The 14,049-nt window shown below is 34.9% G+C and overlaps 3 protein-coding genes across 4 annotated transcripts; 1 reads left to right on the top strand and 2 right to left on the bottom strand.

Annotated features, from left to right (window-relative positions):
* Positions 1-1,567: 1,567 nt before the first annotated feature.
* On the bottom strand, positions 1,568-7,128 carry LOC117637972 (serine carboxypeptidase-like 17). 2 transcript variants are annotated; one of them, XM_034373041.1, is made up of 14 exons: positions 6,754-7,127; positions 6,468-6,613; positions 4,923-4,999; positions 4,684-4,806; positions 4,353-4,455; positions 4,227-4,264; positions 4,041-4,142; positions 3,722-3,808; positions 3,529-3,633; positions 3,105-3,176; positions 2,855-2,973; positions 2,269-2,382; positions 2,083-2,137; positions 1,568-1,962 (listed from the first exon to the last, which is right to left on the bottom strand). In XM_034373041.1, exons 1-14 carry the CDS (start codon positions 6,903-6,905, stop codon positions 1,879-1,881), a joined length of 1,377 nt encoding a protein of 458 aa, XP_034228932.1. In that variant the 5' UTR covers positions 6,906-7,127; the 3' UTR covers positions 1,568-1,878. The 2 variants fall into 2 exon arrangements, with proteins under 2 accessions (XP_034228932.1, XP_034228933.1); XM_034373042.1 differs by lacking the exons at positions 4,041-4,142; positions 4,227-4,264; positions 4,353-4,455 and having other exon boundaries at positions 6,754-7,128.
* A 2,208-nt stretch (positions 7,129-9,336) lies between these two features.
* LOC117638542 lies at positions 9,337-9,876 on the bottom strand. The gene has a single exon (XM_034373652.1). It carries the CDS (start codon positions 9,874-9,876, stop codon positions 9,337-9,339), a length of 540 nt encoding a protein of 179 aa, XP_034229543.1.
* A 77-nt stretch (positions 9,877-9,953) lies between these two features.
* Positions 9,954-12,857, top strand: LOC117638543 (F-box/FBD/LRR-repeat protein At1g13570-like). Its single transcript, XM_034373653.1, has 4 exons — positions 9,954-9,964; positions 11,273-12,167; positions 12,285-12,440; positions 12,579-12,857. Exons 1-4 carry the CDS (start codon positions 9,954-9,956, stop codon positions 12,855-12,857), a joined length of 1,341 nt encoding a protein of 446 aa, XP_034229544.1.
* Positions 12,858-14,049: the final 1,192 nt, after the last annotated feature.

The following is a 14,049-nucleotide window of genomic DNA, read 5'->3' on the forward strand; positions in this document are numbered from 1 at the left end:
TAGTCCTATTTTTCACTTCGCATGCCAAAATTAATGGTTTAAGTATAAAAAATACAACATAAATTAAAATAAATAGTAATTGCCCTTGCCCTTGCCATTTGGGGTGAAACCAAAAAAGGCAAGGCTAACACTATTTACGTGAAAAGTGTCAAACATTGCCTTGCCTTTGCCTTGCTCTTGCCCTTTGAGATGGAGGTGCTCTAACATTTGATTCACAATTCTTCACACCTGGTAATTAATTAAGAAAAAGTTTAGCACCCAAAACAAAACCAAGAGCAATATATACCTCATACATTCTATCTGATATAAGCGCGATATGATGAGCAAATTTGATTCTCGAATTTCCATCCTCTTTTTCCTATGTCACTGGGTTAAAACAAATCTGAAATCTGAAATGTATTGGACCTAGAATAATTAAAACAAGTTATCAGAGAACCATTTTTCATATTAGACCAATTAACTAACCAACCAACCTGCAGTTCATCTCTGCTTAATTACTACTATCGCAGATTCGTAATGTTTTGTTATTTCCTAATTTATCTTTCGAAAATGTTGTAATGGTTATGGCGCATACTTGATAACTAAAATTATGCATATTGCTATAATTCAATGTTTAATTAGTTGATAACAAGTAGATGACTAAGCGATTTCCGATTTGGGTTATTTTAACAGAAGATAGATAGTTCCGGTCATCAAACCACATTGTAAAATGAGATTATGGAATGTGCGTACTAAGGGGAACAGTCGCAGCTCATCCAAATTAAATTTCCCACCCCAACGTACCTTGCAATTGAACAACAAAAATCTATTCAGCTCATAAATATATATATATATATATATATATATATATATATATATAGTTATCCAGTTTCAAGCTTGAAGGGGACGTCACCGGAGAGGCCTGGGATGTTCTTGACGATTGTCTGCGACGCACCACAGTTGGTAAGTTGCAGGTGCACTAGAAAAATTGCTTGCCAGAGCCACAATAATGTGACACTGAAATTGACGTAGTTGTTAGAAGTACTGATGATCATTTTCTCTTTTTCTTTTCCCCTTTGAAACTTATTTTATATGTTTGTGTTGTGGTTTGTGATTTTGATATTTGGATTTTAAAAATAATTCAAATAAATAAATAAATAATTATCTATTTTATTTTCAAGAGTAAGTTTTATAAAGAGTTCCAAGGAACTCTAGTGTTCTAATGTGGGAAATTTTTTTTTTTTTTTTTGTGGTAAAAAACACGTGTATTAAATATGAAAAATATGTACGTATGTGTACAATACGAGTATTATATGTTTGCTTTTTCAAAATTATGTATTTTATCGAGTCTTTAAATATAGCCGGGTGGCTATACTAGGGTTTTATTTCGACATGTACAAAAAATCAAAATGTCATTAGTAACCTTGTTATTTTAATGTATTTATCTACTTTTTATATCAAATTTTGATTTTTTTTAAAAATCATTAAAATTAGTTTTAAGTGTATTCTTACTAGTGCATATAAAACTAAAATTATTCATTTACACATATAAAATATTAATATAAAGCATAGAAAAACTACATTGTACTTCATACTAAGTCGGATTAGATTATCATCAAATTGGATCACTACAATTCATATTCGGATCTATTTATAATCGGATTATCTAGATTCGGATTGTAATTGAATTGAGAAGTCCAATCCATCTCCTATGAATTACATATTCAGATCGGATTTAGATCAAAATATGATCCATTGACAGGTCTACTACAAAGTATATTTATTCACCCTTTGGAGCAATACAGACGCCCCATATATGTTTACTATTCGACTTAATTAAGAGAGAGTACTCATAATTCAAGATCCTTTATATTAATCTTGACATAGTAGTAGAATAGATTAAAGAGGAGAATGCTCTAGCCACCTTTCGATCATATCAAAGCTTTCTCTGGGATTAAACTCGGGACCTGTGTGACCTCCTCCCTGCACAGTTGCAAATGGAGTTATTTGTTAGGCAAGTATCCATTACGGTAGCAATGTTCTCGAATAGCACTATTATTGTAGCAAATTGACCCTATATATATATATATATATATATCATGCCTTTATAGTGGCATATGTCAAATGATATTCCCCATTCGAATAGCCAACTCTGTATCTGGAATAATGAATAAAGAGAACAAAAATAGAAGTTAATTGGATAGTGAAACTTCTAACTGGAAAAAACGTAAATCTGAAGAAAAAAAATATATCATGAAAACAATAAAAACTGAGATAGATAATACAAACCCTGCAACTTGATTGTTAGAGAACCATGGTTTCCAGTCATCAACAATTGGCAAGCTCAAGGATTCTATCCATGCCTCTGTACTTATATGGGGAACTTTCAAGTCATGATCCCCACTGCAGAAGATGCCATAACACTTGTAATTATTTGGTGGTAAAAGGTAGATTTGTTAATTCATTTGGTGTTGTGGGTTTTATTTATGCAACTACATGATTTATCAAAAGTCAAGGAGGAAAAATAAGAGGATATAGAAAAATAAAATAATATATGTATATGCAATGATACAAAGAATCAAAATTAAAAACTAGAGCGGATGTACTCCCCACTCTGCAACCAAATTCGAATCCCCCATCCTAGTTTAGATTAGTTCAAAATAGATTATCACAATTTCAATATAGTTTTCCTTTCATGCATCTGTCTTCACCTATGCTTTTCCCCATCCTTTTCTCATCGTTTTCCATCAAAGTTTCCATCAATTTCCTAATATAATTCATAATGTCTCATACCATCTTTTTACAAAAGAAAAACTCCTGTGGACCCTTAAAAGTTCAAAAGAATGATATAAACAATATAATATTATAATCTTACCTGTAAACAAAAGCCCGGAGGGGTTTTTGCATGAGGTTTCGATGATAGTCAACACTACTTCGGACATCTTTTATGTAAGGTATTGAGCTATTGCATCTTGCCCATTCAGCTTTTGTTCCCTATTTCTCACAGTAAAATTGTCATTTTTTTTTTAATCGAATAGTCGCAAGTGTTATATATTCTGTTTAATTGCAAGCAATATATATATATATATATATATATATATATATATATGCGCGTATATGTATACCTTCCGAATGTTGAGAGCTTTAGGAACATTCATATCATTTGCCCAAACCTCAGAGTACCGTTGCCTCTCTACCTACAAAACCAAAAAATTTCACATATATCATCTAAAACGCGTCAATTTTAGGTTAGTCCAACTCCTTATAATATCTTGTTAGATTTCTAAACATTCCAATATGGGACATTTCTTCACATTCTCATATGATTTAGTAGCATCGGAGGTCAGTGACGAAGCTGACCTTGTTGACGGGGGGCAAAATATAGTTCGGTTTTTCCGATATTTCTAACCAATTACATAGCTTTATACCATTATTTCAGCATTTTTCAAAGGCCATGGACTAAAGTGAAATTTCATTCAAACTATATAAGGGTGCAAAAGGCAATCTACCCTTGTCAATATACATTGAATTTGAGAGAAGCAACATTACCCGACACAGTTGTTCAGGAAAGGGAAAGCTTAAGAAATTGTCATCATCGATACCCGGAGCGCATGCAGGTGTCAATATATGACTCACCTCAAGTCTGCTAATGCACTGCAAATGCATTAAGCACACCGTTTTAAAATCGAAGATAAAACATGCATGTTGGACCATATTGAACATCTACCTAGCTCATATATACCTCCTCGAAAGCTTGAAGATTGATGAGGCAAAGCTCATTGTTTGGATCCACATCTACGTAATCCCCCTTGCAATTCCTTTTGGTCGACTTCAAAAACATAAATTAAGCAATAGTAAAATTCAAAGTTTAAATCTATTATCTTATTGAAGTATGAAAAAGTTTAGCAAAAAGTTCATCTTGCATAAGTAGTATCAATCAAGAGCTTCCTTTGTTTTTCATATAATTATAAGTTATATTGAGAATTTAATTAGATGATTTTGCTCAGAAGTTACAAGGAAAAGTTGATCTCCTGAAATGAAACCAAGTGCGACGTACATACCTCAAACATTCTAGTTGATATAAGCGCCATGCGATGAGCATATTCAATTTGCGAATTCAATTCCTCTTTTCGATTTGTAACTGGATTGCCAATTATGTATCCCTGGATGCATTAAAAAGAAAAACTAACTTCTGAAACAATGTCATGAATTTGAAAGTATAATAAGGTATCTATTTGGAATCATACTTCGAGATTCAAAGACGGCCCGATTCCAGCTTCAATACCTACAACAACAACAACAACAACCACCCTCACAATGCTCAGAACAATCCTGGCTGAGTATGAATTACCAGCAATGTATTTGTAAATTACCATTAGTTATCTCTTGAACAATGATCGGAACAATCTTCCCCGAGTACGAATCACCAGAAATGTACAGTGGATTTGCAAGAAACTTGGGATGAGTCAAAAGCCACTGGACATGATTTTACGGAGCAAGAACACTTCATATTAGTATTCTCATGTTTTTTCCCCTCGCCATATATATAGTGTGACCAGAAAAATATAAGGAAAGGGGGTGATACGGAAATCAGAAAACCATTTAGTAGTGTAAAATTAAGTTTTGTGATGAAAGTTGTGAATCAGTAAGAGTTCCCAAATAATGAATTTTACTGAACAAATTCTTTGTGCAAACTTGGCTCACCCTTTGAAGAAACTCAGAAGCTCGTTTTGCATGAATGGTGTCACTAGTGTTGTAGCCATCTGTTGTTGTGGAGTATGAGAAACCAGTCCCGGCAGGAGCGTCTAGAAATATTATGTTTGCTAACTAAAAAGAAAAATGCGCACTTTCAATATATCTTAAGAAGCATAACCATATGCATCAATTGGTCACATGACCATTCATATATAGGAAAGTAAAAGCAAGAGATGGAAATTCCATACCTTTGTCCATGAGTATGGATTCAAAACAAGTTCTACTGGATGCTTTGTTATACTTGTAAAACTGAAAGATATTGGACCTGTAATGAATGAACAACTTACTTATCATGTCAAGTCAAGCTATGAATGGCAATGGAGCGAATCGGGGATGGTATGGTTAAGATGGATAGTTAAGCAATCATGTCAATTATGGATACTGCTCAAAATAATTCCTAATAAGGGCGGAACCAAGAATTTTTAGACATGCATAACTTTTAGCCTGAAATTTAATTCTATATCGAAAAGGTGAAGCTAGCTGAAAACAAAAATAGGCATGCACTTTCCATATTGCCATGATCAGAGGCATAACCATGGGCGGCCCTGACATGGTGCAAGTGGCGCCACCGCACAGGACCCCCAAATTTTTTTTACTTTATATTATATATTAATATTATAAAAACTCTATATATACTCCAGCATGCAACAATTTGAACAAATTTGTATTTGGTGGAGCTGGTTTCTAGTGCACATTATATATCACACCCATAAGCTTTCTCCTAAAAGCAAAACAAACAAAAACAAAAACAAACAAACCAAAAAAAAAAAGTAATTTCTTCCACTGAAAACAAAACCAAAACAGAAATTCATGCCATTCTTCTTTCTCTTGAACTCTTAATCTTTTTACCGAACATACTAATATTTAACTTTATCAAATGATAATATTAAAAAAATTTATGAATCTGATTTGTGATTGTTATTACATGCTAATTGATAAATTTTAGTTATAAAAAAAAAAAATTTAATTTATGATATTAAGTTATGGCATTTTATTTTATTTTATTTTAGTATTTTCATATTAGACTATGTGAGGGCTCTAGTTTAAAGGGTCCTCAAAATCTCAAGACTAACCCTGGGCATAACCATATGCATCAATCGGTCACATAACCACAACCGGAGTTGGAAATTCCGGACCTTTGCCCATGAGTATGGATTCAGAACAAGTTCTACTGGATCCTTTGTTATACTTGTAAGACTGAAAGGTATTGGACCTGTAACCATTGAACAACTTACTTATCAGGGCCATCTTTCCATATCACGCCAACCAACATGCATTCGTGGACCAGCTCAAATTGATTTGTAACAAGCTCTAAACGGATTGGAAAATGGATCAGATCACCTTATATTTGATTTGATCAGATAAGAAAAAATTACAACCTGATCTGATTCGGTAACTCGACAAATCATTCACAACTAGATCCATATATGATTTGTTGGATTATTGGATATCGAATCCGATAAACCAATCCGAATTATTTTACATAATAAGTTGGAAAATATTTGTATTATTTACAAGAAGTTCACGATATTTTTACATGTGTGCATATATATTTAGTAGATAAAATAAATATATTTATATCAAATCAGATCGGATTAGGTCAAATTCAGATTTGTTTCATAGAGGTGGCCTGTTATATTGGTGAGCTTCATAAAGGCGGAGCACAATATGATATAAAAATATGATAAGCTTAGCATTATCTTTAAATTAATAGTTTAGAATGAGATACAAACCATTTTCATAAACGAGGCCAGAAAAACTGGAGCATCGAGGGCCTCCAGTGATCCAAAGCAGCAGAGGATCATTTTCTGGGCTCCTTTCTGACTCAATGAAATAGTAGAACAGCTGCAGCTCATCCTTATTGCCTACCCCCACGTACCTTGAGAGATTTTAGACACAAATTAACAATTAAAATCCATTATCACTATACTCATCCCAATCATTTTTCCTTAATTATTTCATGCTCATCAACAAAAACTAAGTACACACATAAATACATTAACCAAAAATGAAACTTACCCAGTTTCAAGCTTGAATGGGAGGTCACCAGAAAATCCTGGCAAGTTCTTGATGATTGTCTGCGTTGAACAAAAGTTGGGAAGCAGCAGTAGCAGCAAAAGTGATTTTTTCCAGAGCCACAATAATCTGAGGCTTCTGTTGGTTTTGGTCATTGTCCTTTCTTGTTTCCTTTCTTCTGTAGGAAACTATACAATCTAAAAGCGCATGTACTGTTTAAAGGATCTGGACCAACGGTCATTTCTCGCATGTTATATCCGATTTGGTTCGACGTCTATCATAAGAGCAAAACCTGAAGTCTAATTTTCCACAAACGCATGATGATAAAACGCCAAAAGTCACGGACCTCGCAATATGCCTCTGTATTCAACTTTTACGCCGAATATGTTGTCGGACGCAAATAATAATATATTGATTGAGCAGCGGATAAACTCATCAACTTTATCCGCTTTCCACATCGTTATCATATTGATTGCATAGGATACGCAGAGGATAAGCTCATCAAGCCACACACAATCACTCTTCCCACTAAATCATTACAGTAGCCCCAATAATACAGGTTATTCATTCGGATAATCATCTCATCTTCCAAGTCAAACGGCAGTCGGTGGGGTAGCGACATAATGATGATCAAGCCAACTAATTAACACGTGTCATGTGTTATGGTTGGATTAAAAAATATGTTCTAATATGAGTGAATATTTAATAATATTATATTATAAAAATAAAAAATATCAATCTTATCGTTCATTTATATTATAAAACAACATAACTTTATTTTAATATCATACAATAATATCGTTCATTTATATTATAAGACAACGTAGCTTTCTTTTAATACCATACAATAATATTTTTCTAGAGTACTGAACTTGGGTCTGGCACTAGGAACTAATTCAAATATATTAGGATATGCTATAAAATACACATATACTTCACACCTCACCACCTATTTTATATGTCTGACATGTGTTAACCGAATTAATCATCGTTAACCATCCAATCATTTATGTATAAATATCATAATGACGACAGAGAATATTAATTCACGTTCAAACAATATGTTGTTTTCCTGTTTTGCCCTTCTATCATTGAGCTTCACCACCTTCCCCTTCCCATTCTCCAACCTACCTCGCTCTTGGTTATAACTTATAATTGAAGAAAGAAGAAAACAAAAATATCTTCAGTTTTTTTATACTGTTTTGTTTGATATCTTTTTCTTTGGAGTTTTGTTTTTCCGGAGAAGATTCTTTGGACTTTCTAACCTAAGAACCCTGGCTGGGTCATCGTTCTTGTTTTGCTTTTATACATTTTTTTTTTCTTCTTATTGTGAATCTAATTAACCCAGAACTTTGATACCAAACCAGTGATTGATCCCCTGCAATACCAACTTAATTAATAAATAAAGATGAACAAACTCTTAATTTAGTGATATTTTTCTTTATGTTGGAAGAGATTCAGAAAAAAGAGTGCATTGTTACGAAAATATATATATATATATATAATACTAATTAATACCGGATTTCTTGTAACATTCCAATATGGGATATTTCAGCTATGCTAAAAAAATGGTATTAAATTGTCCCCAATTGATTCCACCGTAAGTTTGAGTAGTTCAGCATTCCTTTATAGTTTGTATTTATGTTTCAGTATGTATGAGAGGTGTACAATATACATTGAATACGGATAGAGGCTTGAGAGCATTTCTGACCATGAATTTTTTGGTGCTAAATTTATTAGTGACACCGAAAGCAAAATAATTGAAGTCTGCGGAGAATATTGTCCCAGTGTAATCTGAAAAGTTTCATTTCAATGGGCCTATAGACCAAAAAAAAACCAAGTAACAATCATAGTATTGAAAGATAAAATGAACCCATTAATTTGCAACAGGACATGTAACAAATGGACAGATTTGGCCAACAAATGGCAACATATTTACCTTGTGAGTAGAAGAATTCAATGTCATCCACACTCGTCAAATATCATAGCATTATTGACTGGGAATAGAAAAATAGTGATCTTCATCTCATGGAAGTCTTTCTCCAGTGAGAGAGTGCAGGCAATGAAGCACGTTGCAGATGCATATTTTATTTTACGGGGATAGAACTTAAAACAGTCGCTGATTTGTCAGAACTTTTGTCGCATCTTGGCTTTAGTTTCAATTTTGGGTTTTCAATACAATGTTGGTGCATCAAATCCAAAATGTCCGGACTTATTATGGTTTGGACAAAGAGGGCTGGTTTCATTTGGGCCTTAATTTTTTAGTCCAGCTCAGGGCCTATGGGTCAGCCCAGTAAAACCAAAAGATAATTATTGACTTTCCATCTTGGCAAATCAATCTGATATAAAAAAAATTGAAAGAAAATGGAGCAAACTTCAATTAAATTTCCAAATATCAATTGCCTAGAAACAAAATAAAAAATGGGAGTTGATGGAGGAATTGAGAAATGGTTCAATCTCTCTCCTATGTATACTTTTTTTTTTTTTACATCCAAAGAATCAAGAAATCAAATCCTTCACTAATATTAATTAAGCTTAATCACTATTTTACTTCTTGAAATTTTTTCACTTTACCACTCCCGTCAATTATGCAAACCCACCACTTCTTCTCTTGACAGCATAACTTCTACTTCTTGGGTACAAATCAGCCTTCACAACATTCACTTCATCTTCCTCAAAAGAACAAGCCCTCTCCTCATCAATCCTTCCCATCTTCAACCCTACACTATAACTCCTCATCCCCATCCCATTCATAGTTTGTTGTCTCGCAATGGGTTGAGCTGCTTGTCCCACAACTGGTCTTTTATGCACATCTAAATCACCTGCAGGCTTATTATTGTTCTTCTTCTCTACATCATTCCTCTTTGAATTCTTCGACGACGCCGTTCTGAGAAGCTGCCTCAAGTCCTCATCGTCACTAGAGCTCGTGGAATTGACACTGAAGCTCTTGGGCAAGCGTGGAACTTGAGAGGCTGTGTAGCCACTCACTCCACCACCACCATAACCTACCTTGCTAGCACAATCTTCCAAGCTCCTCATGTAAAAGTTCCTGGCCTTGGTCAAGGTCCTAATGGGTGCACAAATAATGTACATCAACTTGCTTTGCTTCTTTGCGTTGCTCCTCATTGTAAAAAAATTGATGTGACCGGTTTTGAATATTGGGTTTGGGCAGAGATTTTAGAACAAGAAAGGAGATTTGAAAAATGTTGAAACTGTGAGCTGATGAGGAAGAGTTGGTGATGTTTGTGGGTTTATAAAGGCGTGGGGGATCTGGGTTTTGGACTTGTTTCTTGGAAGTAACATCAGAAGCAGTCTAAATCGGACGGCAAGCCGAGAGAGAAGAAAAGAAAAATCATTAATTGCGACGTGTGGACTTTGGACTTTATCAAAATTCTTAAATCATATAGGACATGTGAAATGTTCAAACATGTAAATATTACCAAAAACAACGTGACAAAAGCATATAATATATTAAGTTAATAATAGGAGGGTGATTACCCTTCCCCAAAGTTGGGGCGTATTTGAGCGGGTCATACAAAGTTTACCAATCTTTTGTTTTATTTACCCCTTTTGTTTTCTTTTCTACCACAACATTTTCCATTAGGTAAAAACGAAAAACTTCTTTCGTCTATTAGATCAATCGAAAGATATGTGAGTTTATTGTTCGCACACACATTTATCATTGGAGTCAATAATTTCTATTTACTCTTGTAGATAATGATCTTTATATTTAATTTATGAATATAATGATTATTTTTCTATAAATAAATAGTTTCTTATAATAATTAGAAGTCATAGAATAGGGGTCATACATTACATCACTAGTAATTAATGTACGAATGCATGACTAAGTTGACTAAATCTGCGTTCAAATTGGCTTCGATTTGGAAGGTTGGGCCCTTGGGGAAGCAATGCTGATTTGTACGGTAGCATAACAAATATGAGTCCATTTAGTCACCAGTTTGGTTTGATCATCCCCCTCCATAAGCGATTAACTCAATATTATATATTCTACATATATCACAAGGAACTTTAAGTAGTTTAGAAAACTACTTACCTTTGTAAATTGAGAAATTTTGACATACAAATTCTTAGCTTATCCTTATCTTCAACAATCACATTGATTCAATTCTTAGCTTTCAAGTTTAGAGTAGTTATTGACCAAAAAAAAGAAGTTTAGAGTAGTCAAATAACTAAATTAATTAACAAAAAAAATTCATATAATAAGCGGGCAAGAAGTCATGCCATCGCCATTCTCGCCTACTATTTACGTCTCTCTCTCTCTCTCTCCCCTTGCGTATCCGAACCCTAATCGGGTCCACTCGTTTCATTAAAAAAAGTGAAGTGAAATGGTAAGTTTTTTTGACTTTGCCTGTGGATTGTGTTGTTCTCATTGTACTGTTAAAATGAACTAGCAAAACCTTCCTTTCAAGTCTTTATTTCACTTCACAAAAATTTATTTGCCTTTTGGATGGTCCATGCATTGTTGTTCTAATAATATTTGGTAATTCTATGAGAGTAGAAATTTAAACTCTGTTTGCTCTCTCTCTCTCTCTCTCTCTCTCAAACACAAGGGTCACAGTTCTCAGAACCAAACAGAACCACCCAAGTTGCGTTCGAAAGTGGAGATCAAGACGGATAAAATTAGCAACTTACCAAGTGATGTTACAGAAAAATTTTTGTTACTTTTGCCAATTAGGGATGCAGTGAGGACAAGTGTCTTATCAAGAAAGTGGAGATACAAATCGGCTATGCTTCCACATCTTAAGTTCGATAGTCTGTCTGTATCAACTGTAAAGCAGACAACCTTTGCAAACATCGTTGATCAAGTACTCTTACTTCACATTGGCCCCATATGCAGTTTCCTGCTTTCTCGTCCCGATGATTTTCTAGCAAACAGTGATATTGAACGATGGATTCTTCATCTATCAAGAAACTCTATCAAAGAGTTCACACTTGAAAATTGGAAAAGTCATCTCTACGAGATGCCTTCATGTTTCTTCTCCTGTCAAGATATGACTCATTTAGACTTATATAGGTGCTTGCTACAGCCTCCATCAACATTCAAAGGCTTTAGAAGTTTGAAGAGTCTTTGCATGGAGAATGCTACCTTGGCCCAAGATGTGTTTAAGAATTTGATTGTTTGCTGTCCTCTGCTTAAGACACTCCGTTTGCTAAACTGCGATGGTTTACGTCATCTCAAGATGGATGCACCGAAACTAGAATTACTTGAGGTTGAGGTTGATGAAGGTGTTTTTGAGATGGTTAATCTTCAGAATACCTTAAATCTTGCTGATGTTTCCATTACTTTGGCCATCAATGATGACTTAAGACAGGTTCCTGACAGCAATTTAGTCCAATTTTTTGTTCACTTTCCTCATATTCGAAGGCTCACATTTGGAAGAAACTTTTTAAAGGTAATTGGTAGTGTGTTTTTGTGGTTTCACACACTTAATTTAAAGACCATTTACACTGCTATGGGAATTGGAGCTTATTCATTGAGTCTGCTGTTTTATGCATCTTTGCGTCTCCAGTATTTGGCTGTTCGTGCCTTGCCAGGAAAGCTGCCTCAACCATGCCTATGTCTGAAGTTTCTTTCTATTAGCATCCGCTTTAAAGCTCTAAAGGAGATTTTAGCAGCTCTTTGCCTTCTGAGAAGCTCCCCTGCCCTACAAGAACTTGAAATTTTTGTGAGTTTCATTCTATCAACCACTGCAATATTGCTATGTTGAATTCACAATTTCAAAACAACTGCACTCCATGATATTGTAGATTACAGAGCTGTTTTCCTAAAAGTTCATGATTCTGATGTTATATATCTTGTTTAGGCTCACCACGAAGATCGGGATGTTGTGGGAGAAGTGAACTCTTGGTTAGATGACAATCAGAATTGCCAATTCACTGAACTCCAGCGTGTGAAAATGATAAGCATGTCTGGTGGCAAACATGAACTAGATTTCATCAGATTTCTGCTTCTAAGTTCCCCTGTGCTTGAGAGGATGACTGTTAAGCCAGCTTCTTACAACGGTTCTTCTGAACTTTTAAAAAAGTTGTTCCGGTTTAGGCGTGCCTCATTGTGTGCTGAGATAATCTACTTGGACCCATGATCGTGCATCAATTTCTGCAGCTAACACAGGACTTTATTGCAGAAATGTGGGTCAAGTATTTGTGATGTACGTAGGTTTTTCTCAACAGTGTCTATAACCCTGCCAATTATCTTTGATGAGACAATTTTTGACTTTTTTTAATCTAAATTTCCAAATATCGATTGGTAATGAAGGAACCAAAGTAAACAATTGAGTGGACTAGAGAGAGTATTGGTTCAACTCTTTTCAATACATACATTTTTTTCACACAAAAAAAAAAATAAAAAAATCAAGAAATCAAGTCGTCCACTTATTATGCAAACCCACCACTTCTTCTCTTGACAGCGTAGCTTCTACTTCTTGGATAGAAATCAGCCTTCACATTCACTTCATCCTCCTCAAAAGAACAAGCCATCTCCTCATCAATTCTTCCCATCTTCATCCCAACACTGTAACTCCTTATCCCCATCCCATTCATAGTTTGTTGTCTACCAATGGGTTGAGCTGCTTGTTTAACAATTGGTCTTCTATGCACATCTGAATTACCTTCTGACTTAACAGTGCTTTCTTTCTCTGCATTGCTCTTCCTTGACGACGCCGTCCTGAGAAGCTGCCTCAAGTCCTCATTGTCGCTAGAGCTCGAGGAATTGACACTGAAGCTCTTGGGCAAGTGTGGAACTTGTGAGGCAGTGTAGCCACTAACACCACCACCATAACCCACCTTGCCAGCATAATCCTCAAGCCCCCTCATGTAAAAGTTCCTGGCCTTGGTCAGAGTTCTAATGGGTGCACAAATAATGTACATCAACTTGCTTTGCTTCTTTGCTTTGCTAGAGGTCCTCCTCATGGTTTTGATGAAAATAGATGTATGTTGTTTATGGGTTGAAAATTGAAATCGAACAAGAAAAGAAATGGGAAGCTTTGGAATTGTGAGCTGATGAGGCAGATATGTTTGTAGGTTTATAAAGGTGTTGGGGACTTGGGATTTGGACTTGTAAGTAAGTAGGCATTGGGAGCAGTCTAATTGGAACGGCAAGCCGAGAGAGAAAAAAAAATTCATTAATTGTGACATGTGAAGGGTTCAAAAGCATATAATATACACCAGAGTGGACCAAAATCGAACAGTGTGACAAAAGCATACAATATAGTAATTGAAGGATGATTTATTGGTGATGGTGAAGTTGGGGGCTGACCCTTTTTTCTTTTGGGTTGG

The sequence above is a fragment of the Prunus dulcis genome, chromosome 8 (assembly GCF_902201215.1).
Source record: "Prunus dulcis chromosome 8, ALMONDv2, whole genome shotgun sequence".
Lineage (NCBI taxonomy): Eukaryota > Viridiplantae > Streptophyta > Magnoliopsida > Rosales > Rosaceae > Prunus > Prunus dulcis.

Bases quoted from the DNA above. Each gene is read 5' to 3' on its own strand.
- LOC117637972 (XM_034373041.1), bottom strand. From the start codon at position 6,905: ATGACCAAAACCAACAGAAGCCTCAGATTATTGTGGCTCTGGAAAAAA. The intron at 3,634-3,721 runs GTATATATGAGC...ATGCATTTGCAG, and splicing joins ATCTTCAAGCTTTCGAGGAG to TGCATTAGCAGACTTGAGGT. The intron at 2,383-2,854 runs GTAAGATTATAA...CATCTTCTGCAG, and splicing joins CTCCGGGCTTTTGTTTACAG to TGGGGATCATGACTTGAAAG.
- LOC117638542 (XM_034373652.1), bottom strand. From the start codon at position 9,876: ATGAGGAGCAACGCAAAGAAGCAAAGCAAGTTGATGTACATTATTTGT.
- LOC117638543 (XM_034373653.1), top strand. The intron at 12,168-12,284 runs GTAATTGGTAGT...TTGCGTCTCCAG, and splicing joins TTGGAAGAAACTTTTTAAAG to TATTTGGCTGTTCGTGCCTT. The intron at 12,441-12,578 runs GTGAGTTTCATT...TATCTTGTTTAG, and splicing joins TACAAGAACTTGAAATTTTT to GCTCACCACGAAGATCGGGA.